This window comes from Aegilops tauschii, chromosome 7 (genome assembly GCF_002575655.3).
Source record: "Aegilops tauschii subsp. strangulata cultivar AL8/78 chromosome 7, Aet v6.0, whole genome shotgun sequence".
NCBI lineage: Eukaryota > Viridiplantae > Streptophyta > Magnoliopsida > Poales > Poaceae > Aegilops > Aegilops tauschii.
The window spans coordinates 620,282,252-620,309,202 of NC_053041.3; the positions used below are offsets into that span (position 1 = coordinate 620,282,252).

Consider the following 26,951-nt stretch of genomic DNA (forward strand, 5'->3'; position numbering starts at 1 on the left):
AGGGAAAATAAAGTTCTTACGATCAGATCGTGGTGGAGAATATTTAAGTCACGAATTTGGTACGCACTTAAGGAAATGTGGAATCGTTTCACAACTCACGCCGCCTGGAACACCTCAGCGAAACGGTGTGTCCGAACGTCGTAATCGCACTCTATTGGATATGGTGCGATCTATGATGTCTCTTACCGATCTACCGCTCTCATTTTGGGGCTATGCTTTAGAGACTGCCACATTCACTTTAAATAGGGCTCCGTCGAAATCCGTTGAGACGACACCGTATGAATTATGGTTTGGGAAGAAACCTAAGCTGTCGTTTCTAAAAGTTTGGGGATGCGATGCTTATGTCAAGAAACTTCAACCTGGAAAGCTCGAACCCAAGTCGGAAAAATGCGTCTTCATAGGATACCCTAAGGAAACCATTGGGTATACCTTCTACCTCAGATCCGAAGGCAAGATCTTTGTTGCCAAGAACGGGTCCTTTCTGGAGAAAGAGTTTCTCTCGAAGGAATTAAGTGGGAGGAAAGTGGAACTTGATGAGGTGATAGTCACCCCTTCCGAACCGGAAAGTAGCGCAGCGCGAGAAGATGTTCCTGTGGTGCCTACACCGACTGGGGAGGAAGTTAATGATGATGATCATGAAGCTTCGGATCAAGTTACTACTGAACTTCGTAGGTCCACAAGGACACGTTCCGCACCAGAGTGGTACGGCAACCCTGTCCTGGAAATCATGTTGTTGGACAACGGTGAACCTTCGAACTATGAAGAAGCGATGGCGGGCCCGGATTCCGACAGATGGCTAGAAGCCATGAAATCCAAGATAGGATCCATGTATGAAAACGAAGTATGGACTTTGACTGACTTGCCCGATGATCGGCGAGCCATAGAAAATAAATGGATTTTTAAGAAGAAGACAGACGCGGATGGTAATGTGACCATCTATAAGGCTCGACTTGTCGCTAAGGTTTATCGACAAGTTCAAGGGGTTGACTACGATGAGACTTTCTCACCCGTAGCGAAGCTGAAGTCCGTCCAAATCATGTTAGCAATTGCCGCATTCTATGATTATGAGATATGGCAAATGGACGTCAAAACGACATTCCTTAATGGCTTTCTTAAGGAAGAATTGTATATGATGCAGCCGGATGGTTTTGTCGATCCTAAGAATGCTAACAAGGTATGCAAGCTCCAGCGCTCCATCTATGGGCTGGTGCAAGCATCTCGGAGTTGGAGCATTCGATTTGATGAGATGATCAAAGCGTTTGGGTTTACACAGACTTATGGAGAAGCCTGTGTTTACAAGAAAGTGAGTGGGAGCTCTGTAGCATTTCTCTTATTATATGGGGATGACATACTATTGATGGGAAATGATATAGAATTCTTGGAAAGTATAAAGGCCTATTTGAATAAGTGTTTTTCAATGAAGGACCTTGGAGAAGCTGCTTATATATTAGGCATCAAGATCTATAGAGATAGATCAAGACGCCTCATTGGTCTTTCACAGAGTACGTACCTTGACAAGATATTGAAGAAGTTCAATATGGATCAGTCCAAGAAGGGGTTCTTGCCTGTATTGCAAGGTGTGCAATTGAGCACGGCTCAATGCCCGACCACGGCAGAAGATAGAGAAAAGATGAGTGTCATCTCCTATGCCTCGGCCATAGGGTCTATTATGTATGCCATGCTGTGTACCAGACCTGATGTAAACCTTGCCGTAAGTTTGGTAGGAAGGTACCAAAGTAATCCCGGCATGGAACACTGGACAGCGGTCAAGAATATTCTGAAGTACCTGAAGAGGACTAAGGATATGTTTCTCATTTATGGAGGTGACGAAGAGCTCGTCGTAAAGGGTTACGTCGACGCTAGCTTCGACACAGATCTGGATGACTCGAAGTCACAAACCGGATACGTGTATATTTTGAATGGAGGGGCAGTAAGCTGGTGCAGTTGCAAGCAAAGCGTCGTGGCGGGATCTACATGTGAAGCGGAGTACATGGCAACCTCAGAGGCAACGCAAGAAGCAATCTGGATGAAGGAGTTCATTACCGACCTAGGGGTGATTCCCAATGCGTCGGGCCCGATGACTCTCTTCTGTGACAACACTGGAGCTATTGCCCTTGCCAAGGAGCCCAGGTTTCACAGGAAGACCAGGCATATCAAGCATCGTTTCAACTCCATTCGTGAAAGTGTTCAAAATGGAGACATAGATATTTGTAAAGTACATACGGACCTGAATGTAGCAGATCCGTTGACTAAACCTCTCCCTAGAGCAAAACATGATCAACACCAGAACTCTATGGGTGTTCGATTCATCACAATGTAACTAGATTATTGACTCTAGTGCAAGTGGGAGAGTGTTGGAAATATGCCCTAGAGGCACTAATAAATGGTTATTATTATATTTCCTTGTTCATGATAATTGTCTATTGTTCATGCTATAATTGTGTTATCCGGAAATCGTAATACATGTGTGAATACATAGACCACAACATGTCCCTAGTGAGCCTCTAGTTGAGTAGCTCGTTGATCAACAGATAGTCATGGTTTCCTGACTATGGACATTGGATGTCATTGATAACGGGATCACATCATTAGGAGAATGATGTGATGGACAAGACCCAATCCTAAGCATAGCACAAAGATCGTGTAGTTCGTTTGCTAGAGCTTTTTAATGTCAAGTATCATTTCCTTAGACCATGAGATCGTGCAACTCCCGGATACCGTAGGAGTGCTTTGGGTGTGCCAAACGTCACAACATAACTGGGTGACTATAAAGGTGCACTACGGGTATCTCCGAAAGTGTTTGTTGAGTTGGCACGGATCGAGACTGGGATTTGTCACTCCGTATGACGGAGAGGTTTCTCTGGGCCCACTCGGTAATGCATCATCATAATGAGCTCAATGTGACTAAGGAGTTAGCCACGGGATCATGCATTACGATACGAGTAAAGTGACTTGCCGGTAACGAGATTGAACAAGGTATTGGGATACCGACGATCGAATCTCGGGCAAGTAACGTACCGATTGACAAAGGGAATTGTATACGGGATTGATTGAATCCTCGACATCGTGGTTCATCCGATGAGACCATCGTGGAACATGTGGGAGCCAACATGGGTATCCAGATCCCGCTGTTGGTTATTGACCGGAGAGGCGTCTCGGTCATGTCTGCATGTCTCCTGAACCCGTAGGGTCTACACACTTAAGGTTCGGTGACGCTTGGGTTGTAGAGATATTAGTATGCGGAAACCCGAAAGTTGTTCGGAGTCCCGGATGAGATCCCGGACGTCACGAGGAGTTCCGGAATGGTCCGGAGGTGAAGAATTATATATAGGAAGTCCAGTTTCGGCCACCGGGATAGTTTCGGGGGTTATCGGTATTGTACAGGGACCACCGGAAGGGTCCCGGGGGTCCACTGGGTGGGGCCACCTGTCCCGGAGGGCCCCATGGGATGAAGTGGGAGGGGAACCAGCCCCTAGTGGGCTGGGGCGCCCCCCTTGGGCCTCCCCCTGCGCCTAGGGTTGGAAACCGTAGGGGTGGGGGGCGCCCCACTTGGCTTGGGCGGCAAGCCACCCCCCTTGGCCGCCACCCCCCACCTCAGATGGGATCTCCAGGGGGACCGGCGCCCCCCCAGGACCCCTGTATATAGTGGGGGGGAGGGAGGGCTGCTGTACCCTAGCCCCTGGCGCCTCCCTCTCCCTCCCGTGACACTTCTCTCTCCCGCTTGCGCTTGGCGAAGCCCTGCCGGGATCCCCGCTACTTCCACCACCACGCGTCGTGCTGCTGGATCTCCATCAACCTCTCCTTTCCCCTTGCTGGATCAAGAAGGAGGAGACGTCCCTGCTCCGTACGTGTGTTGAACGCGGAGGTGCCGTCGTTCGGCACTCGGTCATCGGTGATTTGGATCACGGCGAGTACGACTCCATCAACCTCGTTCACTTGAACGCTTCCGCTCGCGATCTACAAGGGTATGTAGATGCATTCCTTTCCCCTCGTTGCTAGTATACTCCATAGATGGATCTTGGTGATGCGTAGGAAATTTTAAAATTCTGCTACGATCCCCAACATCGATAGTGCGCTTTGCTTTCACCGGATCTACCTTCTCCTCCGGAGATGGATGTCTCTTTGCTTTCAACCCTTCAAAGAAGTCCTTCACTTCGGTCCGCACGATCTTCGTGTTTTCCTCCGCGGTCCTCTCGTACGGTAACTTCTCTAGAGGCATGAGAGGTGGACCGTATCTGTATTGCCTCCCGCCTCTGGCTGTACTGCTAGACGCCGGAGCAGACGGAGCGGCTGCGGCTGTCTTCTTTCATGCTTGCTTACGAGGCGGAGGAGACGGACTACGACGCGCCGGAGCAGCCGGGGCGGCGGCGGGTCTCTTCCGCCCTTGCTGGCGAGGCGGAGGAGGAGGCTGGTGGCTGCTCGGGCGCGCCGGCGCAGGCGGAGAAGGAGGCGGAGTGCCGCCACGCGCCGGAGAAGGAGGCTGAGTGCCCTGATCGTCACTCGCCGGAGGAGGAGGCGGTGGAGGAGGCGGAGTGCGCTGACTTGCCGGAAGAGGAGGAGGAGGCGGAGGCATCCAGTTCGGAAGGTTGATGAGCTCCTTCCGCCATAGGCATGGAGTCTTCAGACAAGAACCCAGCCGAGTCTCCCCTTCACCTGTAGGGTGGTCAAGCTGGAGGTCCTCAAATCCTTCTGTGATTTCATCCACCATCACCCTAGCATATCCTTCTGGAATCGACCGGCAGTGAAAAGTTGCACCAGGTTCAGGAGGTGCAATAGAGCCAACAGTCGCCTTGACTTTCAATTCCATCCACTGCGTCATAAGGTGGCAATGCTGAGACTCCGTGATAGCATCTACGGGGTAGCTAGCAGGAGCCGTGAAGACAGGCTCCTGAAGCAGCTCCGTGGAAGCCACGCTGCTTCTCCGCTGAGATGGCGGGGTAGCTTCGGGTGTAGCTTTGGCAAGTCACGTGCTGCGAACTGCCTCTCGTTCCTCTAGCGCTTGTACCCTTGCGTGCAGCGCCTGTAGTTGGGTCAACTCCTTTTTCTTCTTCCTCTCCCGGCGTTTGTAACCGCCTGCGTCGGGAAATCCAGCCTTCCACGAAAGCGAGCCTGGCGTGCCTCGTGTCCGTCCGGGGTGCTCAGGATTCTCGAGGGCCTCTGTGAGCTCGTCGTTCTCTCTGTCCGGAACGAACGCCCCTTGCTGCGCCTTTTCGATATACTCCTGAAGCTTCTCGATGGGTGTGTTCAGCTGCTCGTCGGTCCAAACGCACTTCCCTGTTACAGGGTCCAATTTTCCCCCAACCCCGAAGAACCAAGTCCTGCAACGGTCTGGCCAGCGTCGCGTCTCTGGTTCGATCCCTTTATCAATGAGGTCATTCTCAGCCTTGTCCCACAACAGCCGGGCTTTCAGGTAGCCACCTGACCCCGTGCGATGGTGATGCTTCTTCTTTGCAGCATTTTTCTTGTTTGTCGCTGACATCTTCGCTGCTCTCTCAGATTTCTTTTTGGTGACAAATTCGGGCCACTGATCTTTGATCTTCTCAAATCGGCCGATGAATTCAGGAGTCTTGTCTGGGTCGACAAACGATGATTTCAGATCATTCTTCCACCTCCTGAATAGCTCAACCATCTTCTTAAGAGCATAAGCCTTGATCATTGGCTTTTTAACTGGATTCTCCGGATCCTCCTCTGGCGGGAAGGTGAAATTTTCCTGCAGCGCGGTCCAAAGATCAGCTTTCTGCCTATCGCTGACATAAGACACCTGAGAGTCTTTGTCCTTAGGCTTCAACCATTGCTCGATGCTGATCGGGATCATGTCCCTCACTAGAACCCCGCACTGAGCATTAAATTTTTTCTTGGTCCGGAGGGGTTCAATCGGTTGGCCAGCGCGATCAATTTCGATGATCGTGTACCTTTCATCCGCGCGCAACTTTCTCTTCGGGCCTCGTCTCGTTACCGAAGTGTTGCTCGATCCGGAGGGCTAGAAAAGAAGAAAAAGAAGGGAGTTAATATGTGTACATACCAAAAACAGTTAATGCATCAATTAGCTACACTACTACAAAAACAGCTATAGCCAATATGGACACTAATGGCGCACTGTACATGTGGTGCGCCACTACTAAATACTAATAGCGCACCATTAGTGTGCAAATACTAATGGCGCACCACATCCACGGTGCGCCATTAGTAAAAAAAATTAACTAGTAACGGCGCACCATCCCACGGTGTGCCATTAATAATTATGTTTCAATTTTTTTTTCAAATTTCTTTTTATTTTTATTTTTTTAACTACTAATGGCGCACCGTGGAATGGTGCGCCATTACTAGTTCAACTAGTAATGGCGCACCACTCCCACGGTGCGCCATTACTAACTAGTAATGGCGCACCACTCACACGGTGCGCCATTAGTAATTTTGTTACAAATTTTGTTTCAATTTTTTTTTGAAAAACTACTAATGGCGCACGGTGGGGGTGGTGCGCCATTACTAGTTGAACTACTAATGGCGCACCACCCCCACGGTGCGCCATTAGTAACTTGGCCCATTCCAGCGAATGCACCCCTCCCCCCCCCCCCCCCGGACCGCCTTTTCAGTTTTAAAAAATAAAACAAAATGATGGAAATGTCAAAAAAATAAAAGAAAATAAGCTTCCCATGTGATATGTGGTCTAGTTGTTGGGAAAATTTACAAATATGAATTTCGACTTTATTTGCAAAATCTCTCTGGAATTTGTAAAATGGGCATAACTTTTGCATACGAACTCGGATTAAAAAGTTTTATATATGAAAAATCATCTACTAGAAAAGTTACATAAGAATTGAACGACGGGAACCCCGTTAAACATTTTCAAAATCCTCAAAAACCTAACAGAAAAAAGATACGGGGCTTTCAAGATCTAGAGGCAAAAAAATTCAAAAAATTTCAAACTTACTAGTGGCGCACCGTTTGCTAGGTGCGCCACTAGTAACAGAAAAAAAATATTGGTTTTGAATTTCTTTTTGGAATTTTTTTTCAAAAAATGATTCGTAATATGACAGGGAAGTTTGAAATATTTTTCAAAATTTCATCATACTCATGAATATGAACAAAGTCCTAGACATCAACAAGGTTTAATAGGATTGATATGATAGATATATCAACAAGTGGTTGTTAAGTGAGGTTGTGCTGGGTTGGATAGAACTGCGAAGTTAAGCGCGCTTGGACTGGAGTAGTGTGAGGATGGGTGACCTTCCGGGAAGTTTGACCACTTAGTGCGATTTGACTTGAGATTAAGCATATTGACCCGAGATTAAGCCATAGTGACCCGAGATTAAGAAAAAAATGAAAAAAATATTTCTGAAAAAATATTTGAAAAAAAATTGTTACTAATGGCGCACTTCTATGTGGTGCGCCATTAGTAAGTCAGATAGTAATGGCGCACCGTGGCCTATACTAATGGCGCACCAGTGGTGCGCCATTAGTAAAAAATACTAGTGGCGTGGTACTAGTGGCGCACCAGTAGTGCGCAATTAGTAGGCAAAACTGGTGCGCCACTAGTAGGCCTTTTCCTAGTAGTGCTATAGTTGGCACATGCTTAATTAATTAATATATATACCTGGCCGGACTCCGTTCGGTCACCGGAGCCTGCTTCTTCATCCTGTCCTTCCCCCTCCATTCGGTCATCGGGGCCGTCATCACGGTGTCCTTCGTCCTCCATTGTTTGATCATCGTCGTAGCCTGCTTCTTCATCCTGTCTTTCAAGACCATCAGTGCATGTGTCGTTGAGAAACGACAAGACGACATCACTTCCGTGTGCGATTATCTCCCCCAACGCCGCTTCTTTTGCTTCGTCTCGGGGGTGCGGATCCATAGTTTCTGCAAATATTTACAACATGGCAATTATTATTCAAACATGACAGATGGATATATTAGTGGCAAATGTTGAACTAGCTAGCTAAGGACAATAAGGAATCATATTAGTGGCATGGCCTCGACGCTTCTCTAGGGTTTGGGGTGGCCTCGGCAACGCTTCAAGGGTTTGGGGTGGCCTCAACAACGCTTCAAGGGGTTCGGGGTGGCCTCGACGACAACGCTCTTTTAACTTGGTAAATTTGGGTGGCCTCGAGAGAGTTTGTCGGGTAGGGGCACGGCGGGAGGGGGTAGGAGACCGACATCGTTATTTTCTAGGGTTTGGGTGTCCTCGAGAGTTTTAGTCGAGCGAGAGGGCCGGGGGTGCTCCCGTGGTATAAGTTATCATGGTCGAGAGGGGGTTATATCGACAACGACCTACCCGATAAAAAATAAGAAAAGGAAGAAGAAGAAAAAAAGAAGAAAAAAAAGAGAGAAGAAGAAGAAAGGAATAGAGGAGAAGAAGAAAAAATATTTCTATTTTTTCTTCTTCTCCTCTATTCCTTTCTTCCTCTCCTCTTTTTTTTCCTTTTTTCCTCTTCTTATTTATTTCTCCTCTTCTTCATCTTTTTCTTTTCCTTCTTCCTAAACTAAACATAAACCAAAATAATCCTCAAACTAAACGAAACAAAAAAAATCCTATGAACAAAATTACAATAAGAATTCTATGAACAAAAAAACAATAAAAGTTCTATGAACAAAATAAAAATTCTTTGCATATGAACATACAAACATTTGCATATTCGTCGTCGGCGTCGGGGCGGGCGCGCGGTGGCGTTGGGGCGCGGGGAGGAAGGGGGAGAGGAGGGGGAACGGCGCGGTGAGGCTCACACTGCAGGCGAGCAACGGTGAGGTCGGGGCAGGGGCGACGGCGACGACGAAGACGGCGGCGAGGTCGGGGCAGGGGGCGGCGAGGCCGGGGCAGGGGCGACGGCGACGAGGTCGGGGCTGGGTGCAGCGAGGCCGGGGTAGGGGCGACAGGGACGACGGAGACGACGGCGAGGTCGGGGCAGGGGCGGTGAGGCCGGGGCAGGGGCGGTAGCCTGGCGGCGTCGATGTCGTCGGCGTCGTCGGGACGGCAACTGCGAGATGAGAAGTGAAATTTTCACAAGTCCTGCTTATATACCAAGAGCATTGGTCCCGATTCGTGGCACCAACCGGGACCAATGCACCCCTTTAGTCTCGGTTGGTGCCACCAACCGTGACCAAAAGTCAGTTTTCGGCAGGCCAAAGGGCGGGAAGCGGCGGCCTTTGGTCCCGGTTGGTGGCACCAACCGGGACTAAAGGGGGGCATTGGTACCGGTTGGTGCCACGAACCCGTACCAATGCACCCCTTTAGTCCCGGTTGGTGCTACCAACCGGGACCAGAGGTCCTGTGCTGCTGCGCCCGCGTCGAAAGTTTAGTCCCACCTCGCTAGTTGAGAGGGGCGCGCAGTGGTTTATAAGTCCCACTGCCGCACCCCTCTCGAGCTCCTCTCCATTGCAGGCTTACGGGCCTAAATGTCACTGCTATGCCTGATGGGCCTACTGGGCCTTCTGCGGGCCTGAATCCTGGCCCATCGATGGGTTTCTAGTCGTATTCATGCCGTGGCGGCCCAGTAGGTGGCATATTTTTCATTTTTTGACTGTTTTTCTGTTTTCTTTTTTGCTTTATTTATTTTGTTTTGTTTCTACTTATAAAAAAATTTATTTTATTTTATTTTATTTCGTTTCTAATTACTTATTTATTTTATTTTATGATAATTCTTTTTGCTATTAAAGTTTCTAACAAAAAAAGTTCTTTATGAAAATTCTTTTTTCTTTTCATGATTTTGAACAGATAATACTTTGTTAATTTTAGTTTCATAAATGTTATTAAAGTTTATTTTATTTTGTTTCTACTTATATATTTTATTAAAGTTTATATTAATTTGTTTCAAATTACTTATTTATTTTATTTGTTATTTTTCATGCACCATTTTCTTGAACTTATTTGAACTTCATAGTTTTTCTGTGTTCAAAATGCACCATTCAAAGCCACATCATCAATTTTCAACCCTTTCTGACTTCATTTGTTATTTTTCATGCATTTACTGATTTTTTTCAGCTATAAAACCCTCAAATTGAAAAGCACTACAAATGAACTCTGAAAAGGTTGAAAAGTTGGCATGGTATCATCATTTCACCCACATAGCATGTGCAAGAAAGTAGAGAGGCTTACGGCAAAAACTGGATGCACTTCATGTACAAAACGGACAATCTCTTTCGAAGTATCAGGGTTTCATACGGAAACTCGTCTGTTACAAAGGGATTTCATTTTTTTGAACTTATTTGAACTCCATAGTTTTTCTGTGTTCAAAATGCACCATTCAAAGCCACATCATCAATTTTCAACCCTTTCTGACTTCATTTGTTATTTTTCATGCATTTACTGATTTTTTTCAGCTATAAGACCCTCAAATTGAAAAGCACTACAAATGAACTCTGAAAAGGTTGAAAGTTGGCATGGTATCATCATTTCACCCACATAGCATGTGCAAGAAAGTAGAGAGGCTTACGGCAAAAACTGGATGCACTTCGCGTACAAAACGGACAATCTCTTTCGAAGTATCAGGGTTTCATACGGAAACTCGTCTGTTACAAAGGGATTTCATTTTTTTGAACTTATTTAAACTCCATAGTTTTTCTGTGTTCAAAATGCACCATTCAAAGCCACATCATCAATTTTCAACCCTTTCTGACTTCATTTGTTATTTTTCATGCATTTACTGATTATTTTGAGCTATAAGACCCTCAAACTGAAAAGTAGTACAAATGAACTCTGAAAAGGTTGAAAGTTGGCATGGTATCATCATTTCACCCACATAGCATGTGCAAGAAAGTAGAGAGGCTTACGGTAAAAACTGGATGCACTTCGTGTACAAAACGGACAATCTCGTTCGAAGTATCAGGGTTTCATACAGAAACTCGTCTGTTACAAAGGGATTTCATTTTTTTGAACTTATTTGAACTCCATAGTTTTTCTGTGTACAAAATGCACCATTCAAAGGCACATCATCAATTTTCAACCCTTTCTGACTTCATTTGTTATTTTTCATGCATTTACTGATTTTTTTCAGCTATAAGACCCTCAAATTGAAAAGCACTACAAATGAACTCTGAAAAGGTTGAAAGTTGGCATGGTATCATCATTTCACCCACATAGCATGTGCAAGAAAGTAGAGAGGCTTACGGCAAAAACTGGATGCACTTCGCGTACAAAACGGACAATCTCTTTCGAAGTATCAGGGTTTCATACGGAAACTCGTCTGTTACAAAGGGATTTCATTTTTTTGAACTTATTTAAACTCCATAGTTTTTCTGTGTTCAAAATGCACCATTCAAAGCCACATCATCAATTTTCAACCCTTTCTGACTTCATTTGTTATTTTTCATGCATTTACTGATTATTTTGAGCTATAAGACCCTCAAACTGAAAAGTAGTACAAATGAACTCTGAAAAGGTTGAAAGTTGGCATGGTATCATCATTTCACCCACATAGCATGTGCAAGAAAGTAGAGAGGCTTACGACAAAAACTGAATGCACTTCGTGTACAAAACGAACAATCTCTTTCGAAGTATCAGGGTTTCATACGGAAACTCGTCTATTACAAAGGGATTTATCTTTTTTGAACTTATTTGAACTCCGTAGTTTTTCCGTGTTCAAAATGCACCATTCAAAGCCACATCATCAATTTTCAACCCTTTCTGACTTCATTTGTTATTTTTCATGCATTTACTTATTATTTTCAGCTGATAGAGATAAGTGACCAAATTAATAGTAGTTCATCATCACATTAAAACCAAAGTACATACATAGTTCAAATTGAACAACATATAGCACTCCAGAGTATCTAGTTAAACCATACATTGAAACTATGTAAAACCTTTCAATGCAACAACAAATGCGATCATAATCACAACTAAGGTAACAATTGATCCAATGGCATAATGATACCAAGCCTCGGTATGAATGACATATTTTTTAATCTTTCTAATCTTCAACCGCATTGCATCCATCTTGATCTTGTGATCATCGACGACATCTGAAACATGCAACTCCAATATCATCTTCTCCTCAATTTTTTTATTTTTTCCTTCAAGTAATTGTTTTCTTCTTCGACTAAATTTAACATCTCGACAATAGAGTCAGTTGGAATTTCCAGTTCAACCACCTCCTACATTAAAAAAATCTATGTCACGTTGGTCGGCATAATTGTCATAAACAATAAATGAACCAAATAGTTATGAAAAGATAATATATACCACATCCGAATCATAGACAGGACGAGGGCCGACGGGGGCGGATACCAGAACCATCGCACTATATAATAACAAGGAATAATAAAAGTAAGAAAATTAGACAAGTATCCATCTCGAAGTAAGAAGTTTTTTCTTTCAGAAAGAAGATAAGAACAAGAGGCTCACCACGGTGGTGCCGTCGACGAGATCGGCGCGGGCGATCGACGGCGGTGAAGACGGGGACGGGACGTGACGGACCGCTAAACCTAGAAAAATCTCGGGGAAAATGGAGCTCCGAGGTCGAGTTTCGAGAGAAGAAATTTTAACTAGTGTGGCTCGGACATTTTATCGAACACCTCATGTGCATAGGAGGTGAGCTAGAGCACCCAAATGCCCTCCCCTCGCCGGCCAGCAAAAAACAAAGCACGGTGGAGTGCTCTGCTCGCTGGCGATGGGCTATATATAGGCAAATCATTTGTCCCGGTTCGTGGCTGAAACCGGGACCAATGGTTATGGGCCAGGAGCGAGGCCCATTGGTCCCGGTTCGTTCCTAGAACCGGGACAAATGGGTCCAGACGAACCGGTACCAAAGCCCACGAGGCCCCGGACGGCCTCCTGGGCTCACGAACCGGGACGAATGCACCCATTGGTCCCGGTTCGTATAAGAACCGGGACTAATGGGCTGGCCAGGCCCGAACGAAAGCCCCCTTTTCTACTAGTGATTGCTGACCTCCCACCTGGAGAATGGAGCCAACAAGATATAGCTATTGTGTATGCAGGGGAAGGCAGGCTTGGGATGTTCCGTACAGGTCATGAAAATGCAAGTGGTGAATCTTATCTCTGTTATACCATTTGGCAAAACAAAGGCGAGAGTTCCGGCGACTGGCAGATGGAGAAAATGTCACTAGGTTCTGGGTATCGGTATCATATCGAAGGTGGAACGGAAAAGTACTTGATCCTACTAAGGATAGAAGCTCAGAAGTACTTTTCGTTAATAACCCCACCAATCACTGAATTTTGCAAACTGGATGTCAAGACAATGCAGGTTGAGAGGATGTGTGCTGAATCTCGCGGGTTCTCTGGTTCTAAAGCGTTCATATATACCAACTTCCCACCATCGTTGTTGTCTTTACCGACAGTATGAAGCGGTAAACTTTCTATTGCATCCTTGCTATGTTCATCCTTCATGGTTATCTCCCAGCTTGTCTAGTGCCTAATAGTTCAATACTGCAGTTGGTTGTTCTTGTTTGCATCATTTAGTAGGGGTTATTTATCTTGTGCTAGGTACATAATTGCAATTCGCTGTCTTGTTTTTTTGTTTGTTCAAATTGTCGTTTTTAGGGAATCAGACAGGAGCTTTCACATAGCTTATCTTCAACCATTATTTTCAAGCAATATTTCATGGCCAAGGTATAGAAAGATTGATAGATACAGTTTTACCTTTTGAGTATTTCACTCACCTCACGAAAATTCATTCCATTCAAACATGGCTACTCTTGTCTCTGTTTCTTGAGAAATAAATAAGTAATGAGGCAGGAAAAGTGTTCTTTTAGTCATGTGCACATATATGATTTTATCTTCATTGTTGTTTCAAAATAAATATGATTAACTTTTACATCACAAATAAGAGCCCAACTCACTGCTCATGTATCTTGTTCCCAAAAGCTGTTTTATTTGAATCAGCCTCATAAGATCTGTTATAGGTGGGGTGCTGTTTTTCCTTTCCTTTTAAAGATAGTTGGAAAAATTTCACCCGCCTCTTCATGAGTCTCTCATGCCAATGCATGCCAAATATAAGCATTAATCTCTGTATTGTGCGGTCAATTAACATGCCAAAAAATCCCTGCAGCAAACAGTTGGGGGCCCTGCCACGAACTTACCAGTAAAAAGATGATGTCTCATTATCTTCTTCCATCTCCACAACAATTGCAGCCTCCGTTTTATCTCTCCCATATCCACCCCAATAATCAGAGCCAGCGCTAAATTGGGCAACGAGGCCTGCGACGCAGGGGGCAAAAAAACAAGAAGAAGCAGCCACATTAAGCCGGAGCCGGCGACGCAAAGCCTGCTGTGGCCGAGACTGAGCCAAGTCGGAGATGACACGGGTGGCGGTGAGGCGCGGGCAAAAAGAGACGTAAGGGGTTGGGCGGTTGAGGCGGCGTGCCAGCGACGCTGGCCGCAGGGTGAGAAATGACAAAATGAACCCTCTTTTGCAAAGTTTAGCCAAAAATGACCCACCTCCCAAACTTATACCTAATCTAGCCCTTTTAGTTAATGCCAAGCTCAAATGCATTGAACTTGCCTATGTGGCTATGTCAGTGCCATGTATCTCGGCATTGGAGAAAAATTAGTGTTTCCCGATCGAAATGGGTGTCACGAGAATAACGCCATGGTCTGTGCCATGGAGCTTATAGAGCTCAACGACATAGTCCATGGAGTTGACCCTCTGTCAACATTGCACCATCATTTTTTCGACCCTCATGGGGTCAATGCCATGGACTGTGCCGTTGACCTCTAATAGCTCAGCGCCATAGTTTGTGGCGTTGACATTTGAATCTTAACGCTAAGAATTTTCCAACACTGATATGTGGTGCTGAGTCTGCTGACATAGCCGAGGTCAACACGGGGAAAAGGGTTAGTTTTGGTTAATGTTTTGGATGTGGTTTGTGTTTTGCTGGACTTCAAGAAAAGGGACAATTTTGTTAATTCTCATGGTCGCGGGCAGCTGAAGACGGTGGTTGTTCCGGGCTATCCGGCTTGTCGTCGACGGTGGGCATGGTGGCAGTCTTGGTTAGTGGAGTCGAGTGGTGGCGGTGGGCCCCCTGCTTCCTCGTGCATGTCAGGCCGCAAGACGCCTGATGAACAGGACTGTTCCAAATCAACCATTGGGGAGCTCTGCTGCGGCCAACCGTGAACTTGCTCTGCTCTAATCTCTCTAGGACAGTAGAAGGCACACAGTTTGTTGATTGTGGCTGCCAAAACCCCCTTAATTATTTTTCCTTGGGTGACGTAAGTTTGAAGTTTTCTCTTTGGAGACTAAAAACTAAGATTGAAGTTCGTTCAGTTCAACAATATTACCGGTGGTACACCAATGCTCTTCTGCTTCTGCCTGTTCAATACTATGAACCCCTATAATCTGTTCCAAATTCAGTTGAGAAACAATATTGTCGGTGGTACACCAATGCTGTTATACTTCTGCATGTGTTTCTCTTCCCGTGTGTATACTATGCCCCCTATAATCTGTTCCAAATTCAGTTGGAAAACAATATTGTCGGTGGTACACAAATGCTGTTCTACTTCTGCATGTATAGTTCTTCGTGTGTGTATAATGCCCCCCTATAATTTTTTCAATTTTGCTCATACGTAAACTATTGAATCTGCAAAATCGGAGCTGAAAGTCCTTCTGTATCGGCTGATTAATTCTTGTCTTGCTTGCACAGAGTCAATTGATGGAGCCATAGCCAGTCAGATGAACATCCTCGTCCTCACAACTCCGGGCGGTTGCTATTTCGGCAGCATGGACTCCGTGCAGATACGATTGTCTTGCCTGCAAGAGGACATGTTTTAATCTACAGTGGACTCACAGCCCAGTGCGCGTATGGCTCGTACTATGTTGTTCTTTTGGTAGTTTGGTTGTGCCGCAGGTTGTGCCACAGCCAAACCCTGGCCTAGATGTTGCCCAGGATCATACATTCGGCTTGTTTGTTTTATCAATTTCAGAAATGGATTTGGGAACGATGCTCCTTTCATAAAAAAGAAAAAGAAAAAGAAATGACAGTTAGAGGGTTGTGAGTTGTGACGGGGGCCGCTGGTGCCTGGTTAGCCGGCCTTAGAGCATCACTAGTAGTACCCTCAAACCAGTTTAAGGGTTGAGAATTGGCATTTTTTGGCACTTTTAAGGATTGAAAAATAGGGGCAAAGACTAGAACCCTCAAACCCAACCCTTATAACGGAATATATTCCGTTATAAGGACGGAATATATTCCGGAATATATTCCGTTATAAGGGTTGGGTTTGAGGGTTCTAGTCTTTGTCGCAACCCCAACCCTTAAAACTGTCATTTGACGGAATATATTCCGGAATATATTCCGTTATAAGGGTTGGGTTTGAGGGTTCTAGTCTTTGTCGCAACCCCAACCCTTAAAACTGTCATTTGACGTATCACAATTTTCATCATCTCAATAACGGTTTGAAGAAAAAAAATAATCATTCTAGTTATTATTACAGCACCGAATAGTACCTTCAAGCACATGATAATCATTCAAGTTATTTGAATCAAATAGGACATAGAAAAGTAAAACAAAGGTAGATCATGGGCCTTGGCGCCGCCCATCCAACTGCCCACAGGTGCTCTACTAGATCATCCCGGAGCTGACCATGAATGTTTGCATCCTCAATCTCACGATGTGCTTCAAGAAAAGCTTGTACGCGACAACGGTTTCTTTCCGGTTGCACACGGGTACCAACATTGTCATAGAAACAAGGCAGGTTTAACCCTCTCTCATCCTCGAGGATCATTTTGTAGTTGCAAGTTGGAGCATCCCCGGAAACTAATCTTGCAAACTAAGGAGATCTATTGAGCACATTGATATCACTGAGTGTTCCCGGCAAACCAAAAAATGCATGCCAGATCCATGTGTCCTCAGATGCCACGGCCTCAAGCACAATGGTAGCATCACGGCTTTTACCGCAATACATTCCTTGCCATGCTTTTGGGCAATTTTTCCATATCCAATGCATGCAATCAAGACTACCAAGCATCCCCGGCCATCCCCTTTTTTCATTCATCTCCATCAATCTCTTTGTACATCCTCGTTGGGTGCCCGAAGATACTCATTACCATACAACCGGATGACCAATTTTGCAAACCTACGAACGGACGCCGTGGTTGTATCTTGTCCAATGCGAAGATACTCGTCGGTATAGTCCGCGGGTATGCCATAGGCGATCACCCGCATTGCAACCGATATCTTTTGGTACCCACGAAACCCCATGATACCGGCGGCGGATCTACGACGTTTGAAGTAATATGAGGCGGCCTCACAATCGGTGACAATCTTCACAAACAAACTACGGCGCATTCGGTACCTTCTCCGAAAGAGGTGAGGTGGGTATGTCGGTACCGCCGCGAAGTAGTCTTGCATCAATTGCTTGTGTTCGAGACCGCGGTTCCGGTAGATGGTGACTCGCCCCATCTTCGACCCTCTCCTCTGATCCATCAGCTTCGCGCGGTCTTCAAACTCTTGCACGTCGAGGAGGAGGCCCATCATCTCGACGTCATCGTCTTGAAGCAACTCCTTAATGTCTGAATCGTCCGATGACGACCAACCGGAATCATCGGACAACTCCATGTCGTCGGTGTTCACCTCCATCTACAGAATACAACAAACAATAAATTGTGAGTGCCAACAATGAATCAAAAAGGAAAAATGAAACAAAAAGAAAGAAAAGGAGGCATACCTGCGGGGAGCTCGGGGCGGCGCGGCTGCCTCTGGCCCGCCTGGCCTCTGGCGCAGCGGCGAGGAGAGCTCGAGGAGGCCTGGGGGGCGGGAGGCTGCTGTCGATGGTGGGCGGGGCGCGGCGGGCGGCGGGCGGCCGGGGGGCGGGGCGCGGCGGCTGGGGGAGGTCGAGGAGGTGGAGGAGAGGTTGAGGAGGCCGGGTGGCAGCCGGACGGCGAGGAGAAAGCTCGGGGCGGCGACGGCGGTCGCGCGGCACGGGTGGGTGCTGCTCGGGGCGGGAGGTGGCGGGGAACGGCGATCCGGCGGCGGGGAGTGTGGCGCAGCCAGCGGCGGGCGGCTGCGTCGAGGGGAGGCGGGGGCCGGCCGGATTGGCGGCGAGCGGCGGCCGGCGGCTTGGGAGGGAGGAGGCGGGAGGTTGGGGACGGGATTTTTCCCTCCCGCGCGACGGGGGAAGATGAGTGCGGGTTGGGGTCGAGTGCCCCTCTCCAACCCTCACTTCTACAGGTTGGAATTGGGTTTGAGGGTTGGACCCTTGCTTTTTTTTAGGGTTTGAGGGTTCAGGGGTTCTAGTCTTTGTGTTTTTTTTGTTCCAACCCGGAAAAAAGCGGTTATTTCTGAGGGTTTGAGGGTTTAGGGGTACTATTAAACATGCTCTTATCTCTGTTCTGTATTTCCTGCGTAGCATTGTTATACACATGGACATGGTACTGACGACTTGACGTGGGGCACCAAGAAAGTGCAGGTTAACCAATGTGATTAGTTTAGCTAGATAGTACTCCCAAGGTGGAGGAATTAAAGCAGGATTGTTTTTACCTCAAAATAACCTCTTTTTTCATTAGATAATACTGTTAGATCGTTCACCATGAGAGGTAAAATAGTTGGGGAAGGATCATCAAGCTAGACCCTACAAATTTGGAACTTAGCCAACTGGACTAGTTCATGAGCTACAAAATTTGTTTTCCCTAATGGCATGCTCATATTTAACCCTAACAATTCAAGCTCCATGGAGAAACAATGATGGAAGATTGCTGTAGCAGTATCCGTAGGTGGCCTCTCATTCTTCATAACTTCTGTTAATTCTATATTGTCAGAGCTCACAACAGCTGTATTACAATCCATGGATTCTGCTAACAGGTCAAGCGTTGTGCTCAGTCCAAAGGCCTTGTTGCAAACTAGCAAACCGTTATTTTCCTTTATTTTCGTTATGAAACACAAACTCTGTTGCGGCTGCAACAAAATTACGCGAGTTTGCAGACCCGCGCCTCTGCAACACTAGTGATCCTTATCCCAGTCGATAGATAGATAGATAGATATAGATCACGGGCAACTGGGCATAGTAGCACTAACTTAATCACTACTGCCGTGGCTCCACCACCCCACCACAGGCATGGAGCAACAAGCAGTTTTGCGCCAAGCTGTCGAGCTGCACGTTTTGACCAAGCAGCGCTCACTTGTTGAACAAGAGTCGCCGTCGCCGTCGCCACCACGGGACGGAAAGGAGCCTGCCATGGATCCAGGCGTCGCCTCCACCGATCTTGGCCGTCCGTCCGTCAGGGCGGGCCGTACGACACGGGACCTTTCGCCTTGGCCGGGGTGCACCGTCGTAGCATCCGATTCGGCCGGCGTTCACATCCGTCGGTTCCTTGTGCATTTTTCCCATCCCATAGAAAAACAGGAGTCCGTTTTCTCCCTTCTTTCGGCCGTGTGCTTCCTATCCAGTTCTGTCTGACGAGAACGTGGTCCTGTCCGTAGTGGAGCCATAGCGTACATCCGCGTGAGCATCACATGTTTGACGATGGCCGATGGTGTTTAATAACAAAAGAAAGGACAGTAGACAGTACCAAAACGAACTGAACAAACGTGACAACAAAAATTGTACTGAACGCGGGTCGCCTCTATCTGTCTAACTGCACGCGTGCGCTACGGCGATACCCGCAGGCTGCTTTGCTTCCCCGCCGTCGCCTGCGCGTCTCTTATACGCCCTTCACGCCGTCGACGTTCGCCGGCCCTTCTTATCCGTCTTTTCCCGCCCTCCCTATATATTATTTAGCCCCGCCTACCCCGTCCTGCCTTCTCCAGTCTCCACCCACACCCAGCCCAGCACCAGCAGCAGAGCACACTGTCAGTCTGTCACACACCTCTGAACTCGACCAACCGCATCATCTCCATGGACGCGGTGGAGTCCTCGTCGCCCTACTCGCCGCTCTCGCTACGCCACAAGCTGCGGACCACCTTCTGCGGCTGCTTCGGCTCGCCGTCGTCGCCGGGCAGCGGCGCCGGCGCGGAGAGGCCGCACAGCAGCGTTGGCAGGGTCAGGTGGAGGCGACGCAAGGCCGCCACGGGGGACTTGTACGACCCGCTCAGCTACGCGCTCAACTTCGATGAGGGCGGCAGCGGCAGCGGCAGCGACGACGGCAACCGGGACGCGGAGGACGCCGCCTTCCGGTACCGGAACTTCAACTCGCGCCTGCCGCCCTCGCTGACACCGGCCGCCAGACGTCTCGCTACGAGTGATTGACAAAAAACTACCACTTTAAGGGTTTGCGTTTCACAGAACTACCACTTTAAAAAAATGACCGAAAACTACCAAAATTTTGTAATTTCGTGACTAAAAACTACCACTTTCAGATAATGTCCAGTTTATACGATTTAAACGTGTTTATGACAGGCGGGGCCCATCTGTTACGCTCGGCGGGGCGCTGGAGGCCCGGGGCGACGGCGGCTAGCAGCAGCAGCCCGGAGCGGCAGCAGCAGGCATCGCGGGCGGAGCGGCGCGGGACGGCTGCGGCGCAGGCGGGCGGCGGTGGCGCGGCTCGGCAGGTGCGGCCAGTCGCCGGCGGGGCACGCGCGGGTGGCGCGGCGGCGGGCTGCGATGCAGCAGCAGCAGCACGCATCAGCAAGGAGAGCAGGGGAGCGCGGCAGCCAACGGCAGGGTGCGGGTGAGCGAGGGAGCTGCGAGAGGTTGGCGGGGCGCGCGGCGCCAGCTCAAGCGTGCGAGGCAAGCGCAGCAGCAGGCCGAGGCGGGGCGCGACGCCGGGCCCTCCCTGTCGAGCCCGGCGGATGGCGGCGGAGGTGGCGCGCAGGTGCGCACGAGGTGTTTGGGAAAATGCCACAGAGAGAGGAGGAAGAAGGAGGAGGTTGACGCTGACAGATGGGCCCCGCTGTCATAAACACGTTTAAATTGGTTAAACTGGACATTATCTGAAAGTGATAGTTTTTAGTCACGAAATTAGAAAATTTTGATAGTTTTCGGTCACTTTTTTTAAAGCGGTAGTTCTGTGGGACGCAAACCCCTAAAATGGTGATGAGTTGTACTACTCCCATAACTCTGAACGTCTGAAGCAAACCACTGCCCTTATATACATAAATATAGAAAGAAAAAGAAAAAAACACTGAAGCAACGTAATTGTTGACGACGACCATGAGTGCAGTCGGAATGAGTCGATAAAGAAGGTTAATATTTTTTAGATAGAGGCAAGAGGTTTGTCTCATTCAAAGGAGTTTAGAGTACATACGAGCGGCTCAATATCTAGCTCATCAACAAAAAAAATTATCAACCAATTACTCTTGCGGCATGATAGCGCTCATGTGCCTAGCTCCTGTGGCGACCCAAAGCTTGGCCTCATCCTTTATGTATGAGCTTTACAATGTGAAATGGAGGACGTCGATTTCTTTCAAAAGTCTCTACCGTTCCTCACACTCAAGATGACCCGGGAGATAAACATGGTGAGGGTCATACGGTGAGCTGTGTTGAGCCTCGACATGTTGGTCCACTACTTGACACAACGCTCATTTGCACATTGATCCATCGGTAAGGTCGCTAAACCGACCCATTCCTTTGGCACCCTCCACACTTGTAAAGTGAAGTGACATTTGTAGAAAAGGTGGGGTGCCATATCGTTGGCTCTCTTGCATAGCGTGCTATTAGACCATCCTCGTTGTTCTGCAACCTATTTTACAATGGCAGCTAGGGGAGTCAAGGATGCTGGACCGACCGTAGCAAATGCTTCAAATGGCGATGCCGTGAGCTGCGTGCTGTGTCCCGGCCTCCCGGGGCAGCCGGCGTTGCTGGGGTCAAAGAAGCAAGGAGCAAGGATCGATGCTAGGAGCAAGGATCGATCACAATATGCCATGGTCATTTCAGAGGTGAAGAGATTGATGGGTGAGCGGGAGTGTAGAGTTACTCACATTTCTAGAGAGCAAAATAATATTAGTCATGTTCTAGCTAACTTTGGGCGATCGGAGGACCGAACTGTGGTCTGGCTCCGCTCGGGCCCGCTTAACATCCCTAGTATGTGTATGGGACGAAGTTTCAGGCTCCTGAGTAATACACTCCTTTTTACCCCCGCAAAAAAAATCAAAAAAAAGAGACCAACGGTTGGTTGTGATGTGGGCCCGGTTACCCCCCTTTTTCTTTTCCCAGGATGAGTCATGCGTGTGAAGGGGTTGACTAATCTAGCGACTCTAATTGGCCCGCGTCGCTCTTCCTGGGCGACACGGGCGGCGTCGCCGTTCCCCCCGCCTAACCCCTCTCCTCCCGCCGTCGCCGGAGGGCGCCGCCGGCGAAGCTAGTGCGGCTGACGGCGGCGGGATCCCTACTTTTGGCTGTTCTTCATGGGATCTGAACGTCATAATGAGATTGATCTCGAGGACACACCGAGTTTGAATCGATCCTCAACGTGCTCATGTGAGTGTTGGTAGGCAGCAAATCAATCAAGCTGCATGTGTGCTTGATTGATGGCTAGCTTTCCATGCATGTGAGTTCTCATCACCGCGGCAGCGGATGGACGTGACTTTCTGCGCTGTTCGCATCCAGATCTGACGTGGTCAGAGGGGGCACAACGGCGGCCGTCGTTGCTCCTGTTGCGATGGAGTCGGCTGGATCTGGACGCACACCCATGTATCGGGTGGTGTGCCAGATTCAAACCCCACATCCCACGGTGGTCAATCCTAGCTCCGGCTGCTCGCTCCAATGGCGATTTGTGATGCCGGCTAGCCTGTCAGGGAGGTGGGGCACCTTGGATGGGATGCGGCGGCCGTCGTCGGTGTGGCTGCTACGTTGATTCAACGCCGTGCCGCCTGCGATACTCCGGCGGCGGCTGGGTAGTCTCATCCCGGTAGCGGCCTCGTTGTGGATTGTGGTGGCCACCGAAAGTTCTTTGTGAGGGTTTCTCAATCCAGATTTGGTGGTTGACTTCAATGATAAGATGCAAACTATGGACGATGACTTGATGCAGAGGGATGGTGGTGCAACAGCGGCGGTCACACATCGCAGTAGCTGCTGGAATCGTGAAAAAATGGTGGCGGCGACACATGTCTGATTTGATGGTGGTGCTTCTTGAGCACCCGGTTACGAGCTCCGGGGCGAAAGACTAGGTGACCCAAGTTGGTTATGCCTGGCAATGGCGATGGTTTTACATCGTGTCCTTGTTGAAGGCATTGCTCGGATATGCTCGGACTGATTTTTCAAGGTGAAAACCTAGATACTGAACTTGAGTGGTTGGATCCGGTGACGGCTGAGCGCCGCTCCCTTCTTGAAGGCGTTGCTATTGAAGAACCTCGTCATTCGTGTGGTGTCATAAAATGGTTGGTGCAGATATGATCATTGATGTAGTTTGCCGATTGTGGATCTGATCGCTCTATTTTTTTTTCTTCTCGCCTGCATATAGCTTTGGTCTTATATAACTTTGCTATTTTGTGGTGTGTTTTTGTATGCGTGCGTTAGTGTTGGCTGTGTGCATCCTAGCTATGCAGAGGCCGGGTGTGCTCATTGTGTTTGTATCCTCTTGATGCTTTATTTTGAGTCAATAAAATTCACCCTTTGTCGAAAAAAAAATTGGCCGAATCCAAGGGCTCGGGAGGTGACCGATCTGGAATCTAGCCGGTCGACCGAGGCCGAGTGCTGCCCATCTAAAAAAGAAAATCCGGACCCAACGGGCAAGGCGCGAACGGACGGGGCTGGCGCCACGCCTGGGCCCACCACCACCACACCCTCTCCTCTGCCCGAGCTTGCCAAAGAGCATTTCTTCCCTTCCCATGGAGCTCGCAGTGAGAGCCGCGGCGGCTTCCTGCTCCTCCTCCCCGTCGCTCCATCCCCCGCGCGTCCCCTGCCGCCTTGGCTGCAGCCCAGCCCTGCCGCTGCCGGCTCGCCGGGTGGCCGTCGCCGCGGCGGCCATCGCCCTCGACCCGGTACGTACCTACCTACGCCACTAGCTGATTCTCATCTCAGGGAAGGCAAGGGAACGCGTTCTGTGCGTGCTAGAAAAAGAGGGGAACGATTGTCGCACACCAAATGTTTGGTGTTATGCCTAGGCGGGGCTTTGGCAGGAACCAAGCTTTGTATTTAGTAGAGTAATCAATCGACTTGAGCTAGGCGTAAGTTTAGCAGAGTTTTTCAGTTTGGGGAGGTGACATGTGTTGTCATGGCGTGCACTGCTGGTATTTGGCAACGACAGGAAAGACTAAACCTCGCGTGGTAGATTAGCGACTGAGCTAAATGGTCATATACCTGCTGATATCTGGATTTCTGTTGCCTTACATGTATAGGATGCTTCGTCTCTGCAATCTAGCTTGTACTCTCTCCGTAAAGAAATATAAGAGTGTTTAGATCACTAAAGTAGTGACCTAAACACTCTTATATTTCTTTACAGAGGGAGCACTCTTTAATAGTACTAGAGAGATAATCTTGCTAACAGCGGTCATGTATGGTTCAGAAATAAGCAGCCTGTTTAATACAGTAGCATAGCTTACAGTCGCGTTAAGGGCAAGCCAAGGTGAATGTTTTACATACAAGGTATTTGATGTTATGCCAAGGTAGGACTTTAATCATACCATGTGAAACTGACGATCACTACGCAAACAGTTCCAGGAGATCAAAACCGAGCATGATGCTTCAAAAACTGAGGTCTTTGCGTGCCCTGTTTGCTATGAACCGCTGATAAGGAAAGGGCCGCCAGGCATGAACCTGTACGTTTAAAGCCCATGAATTATCTTCATCTCGCATGCATATCTGTTGGCTGGATTAGGATTTATGTTGTTTGGCTTCTACACATGTCCCAGGCCGGCGATATATAGGTCCGGATTCAAGTGTTTAAAATGCAACAGGTCATTCACCAGCAAAGATGTCTTCTTGGATCTCACTGTCACCTCAGGAATGAAAGAATACAGTGAACTGAAACCTGCTAGAACCGAGCTGTTCAGGAGCCCACTCGTCCCCTTTCTTTACGAGAGGGGGTGGCGTCAAAACTTCAATCGCAGTGGCTTTCCTGGCCGCGATGAAGAGGTACGTTTCTGGGCTGCCTCACTCTTCCATTCCATAGCCTTAAGCTGCTACTGCTCATTAAATTCTACTTCTTACATACATGGCCTGTAAATCCATACATTTGTCGCAGGTAAGATTTGGTGCTTCATGTTTTGGTGTTGCAACAAAAAATGATCACCACTCTTTCTTGTCAAGATAATATTCATGTTTTTATGCATATAATTCTGATGTACCGTTGGCTTCATCAGTTCCAAATGGCGCAAGACTATATCCAACCAGTCGCTGGTGGTATACTCGTTGATGTCAGCGGCGGCAGTGGCTTGTTTTCAAGGAAGTTTGCAAGCTCTGGGGCATACTCATCTGTGATTGCTTTGGACTTTTCTGAGAATATGCTCCGCCAATGCTATGACTACATCAAACAAGAAGAAACCCCTATGAACACGTGAGCTTTCCTTTGTGTTTACTTTTAGCTTTCCCTGTAGGAGTTAAAAATATGTCTTGCAACATCCAACTCTAACAAACTTTCATTTAGACAACTTGGGCATCACTAAATTGTTTGTGGAAGCTAGTGGTTTGTTTTATTTCACTACCAAGAAACCTTATGATCTCTGTTCAAAACATACTCCCTCCGTTCCGAATTACTTGTCGCAGGTATGGATGTATCTAGATGTATTTTAGTTCTAGATACATCCATTTCTGCGACGAGTAATTTGGAATGGAGGGAGTACCTTTTTGTTTGAAGTACAGTACAGTAATCATGAACATTCATCAGCTGTATTCCCTGATGCTTCGAGCAAATACTTACTGTTCTCTTCTATTGGTTCTGCAGGAACCTTGCACTTGTAAGGGCTGATATTTCGAGGCTCCCATTTGCTTCATGTTCAATTGATGCCATCCATGCTGGAGCCGCTATCCACTGTTGGCCATCCCCTTCAAATGCGGTATAGTACCTGTCTCATTTGCACTTTTTGATTCAATATTGTACATGGTTCATAACTTCATATAGTAAAACTGGTGTCTTCAAAATTGCGATTTTATTCGTCCAGTCCACTGAACAATTAGCCGATCCATACAGTTTAAACCAGTTTTGGCATTATATGAGAAATACCGTTCCGTATTTCTGTGAATTATTGACCGCTCAATGAATTTTTAAAGTCAACCACAATAGTTTAGTGCTTAGTTAGTATGCTTTGGATAGCTTTGCACTGGAACAAGACGTTGTGCGATGACCTCTGTACCTCTTATCTTTTTGTCATATGAACTTATTCATCACCATGACATCTCCTCCTGCTGCTGTTTGAAAACCAGATAGCTGAAATCAGCCGTGTGCTGAAGCCCGGCGGGGTATTTGTAGCGACAACCTTCTTATCCACCCCCACGAACAGCGGCCCGTTCTCTATCGACGCACTAAGGCCACTGAGACAGGTAAAATAAGTCGCCGATAGTCTAGCATTGCTACTTATTTTCTGCGTGGCAGAGGTTACCAAGCCTGATGCACCTTCTCTGCTATGTGCTGCAGATTGTTGGGCCAGTGAACAGCAGCTACAACTTCTTCACCGAAGGGGAGCTGGAAGACCTGTGCAGATCCTGTGGTCTGGTCAACTACAGCAGCAAGGTTCAGAGGTCATTCATCATGTTCTCCGGGCAAAAGCCATAGCTGAGTATCACATCCAGACTTTCTTTGTATAGCCAGCCACTGTGTATATATAGTTGTGCTTTTTTATGGGTATATATATAGCCGTTATGGTTAAATCAGGTGGTGAAAATGTAACTTAAACACACATTAGGCCGTAACCAAAATGCACGGTCTCTGACTCTAGGGAATCCAGTCATGGAAGTTCATGAAAAAATCAGTCGCGTCGTACTATCACTTAATATGTGATATGCCAGTATTTCACTCCAGTGGGTTATGTACAATGCTCTGACGAGACGTTAATTCTGGTGAAATTCATGCATGCCTGTTCAAGTACTCCACCCCCACTCTGGTGAACAATAGTTGCATTTCTTCAGGTTCAGGCATTGAGCAAAAGTTTTACACCTGAACAATTGTGTTGTTTCTGCACCATAAATAAAATTTTAAAGT

General features: G+C 47.6%; 2 protein-coding genes across 2 annotated transcripts; both read left to right on the forward strand.

Annotated features, from left to right (window-relative positions):
* The first annotated feature begins 19,724 nt into the window (after window positions 1-19,724).
* On the forward strand, window positions 19,725-20,256 carry LOC109736898 (uncharacterized). Its single transcript, XM_045232075.2, has one exon. The coding sequence runs from the start codon at window positions 19,775-19,777 to the stop codon at window positions 20,123-20,125; it is 351 nt and encodes a 116-aa protein (XP_045088010.1). The 5' UTR covers window positions 19,725-19,774; the 3' UTR covers window positions 20,126-20,256.
* Window positions 20,257-23,558: 3,302 nt separating this feature from the next.
* On the forward strand, window positions 23,559-26,738 carry LOC109736897 (uncharacterized methyltransferase At2g41040, chloroplastic-like). Its single transcript, XM_020296111.4, has 7 exons — window positions 23,559-23,796; window positions 24,470-24,573; window positions 24,667-24,889; window positions 25,117-25,310; window positions 25,698-25,809; window positions 26,177-26,293; window positions 26,388-26,738. The coding sequence occupies exons 1-7, from the start codon at window positions 23,644-23,646 to the stop codon at window positions 26,523-26,525; spliced, it is 1,041 nt and encodes a 346-aa protein (XP_020151700.1). The 5' UTR covers window positions 23,559-23,643; the 3' UTR covers window positions 26,526-26,738.
* The last annotated feature ends 213 nt before the right edge of the window (window positions 26,739-26,951 follow it).

Bases quoted from the DNA above. Each gene is read 5' to 3' on its own strand.
- LOC109736898 (XM_045232075.2), top strand. From the start codon at position 19,775: ATGGACGCGGTGGAGTCCTCGTCGCCCTACTCGCCGCTCTCGCTACGC.
- LOC109736897 (XM_020296111.4), top strand. From the start codon at position 23,644: ATGGAGCTCGCAGTGAGAGCCGCGGCGGCTTCCTGCTCCTCCTCCCCG. The intron at 25,810-26,176 runs GTATAGTACCTG...TTTGAAAACCAG, and splicing joins GGCCATCCCCTTCAAATGCG to ATAGCTGAAATCAGCCGTGT. The intron at 26,294-26,387 runs GTAAAATAAGTC...TATGTGCTGCAG, and splicing joins CACTAAGGCCACTGAGACAG to ATTGTTGGGCCAGTGAACAG.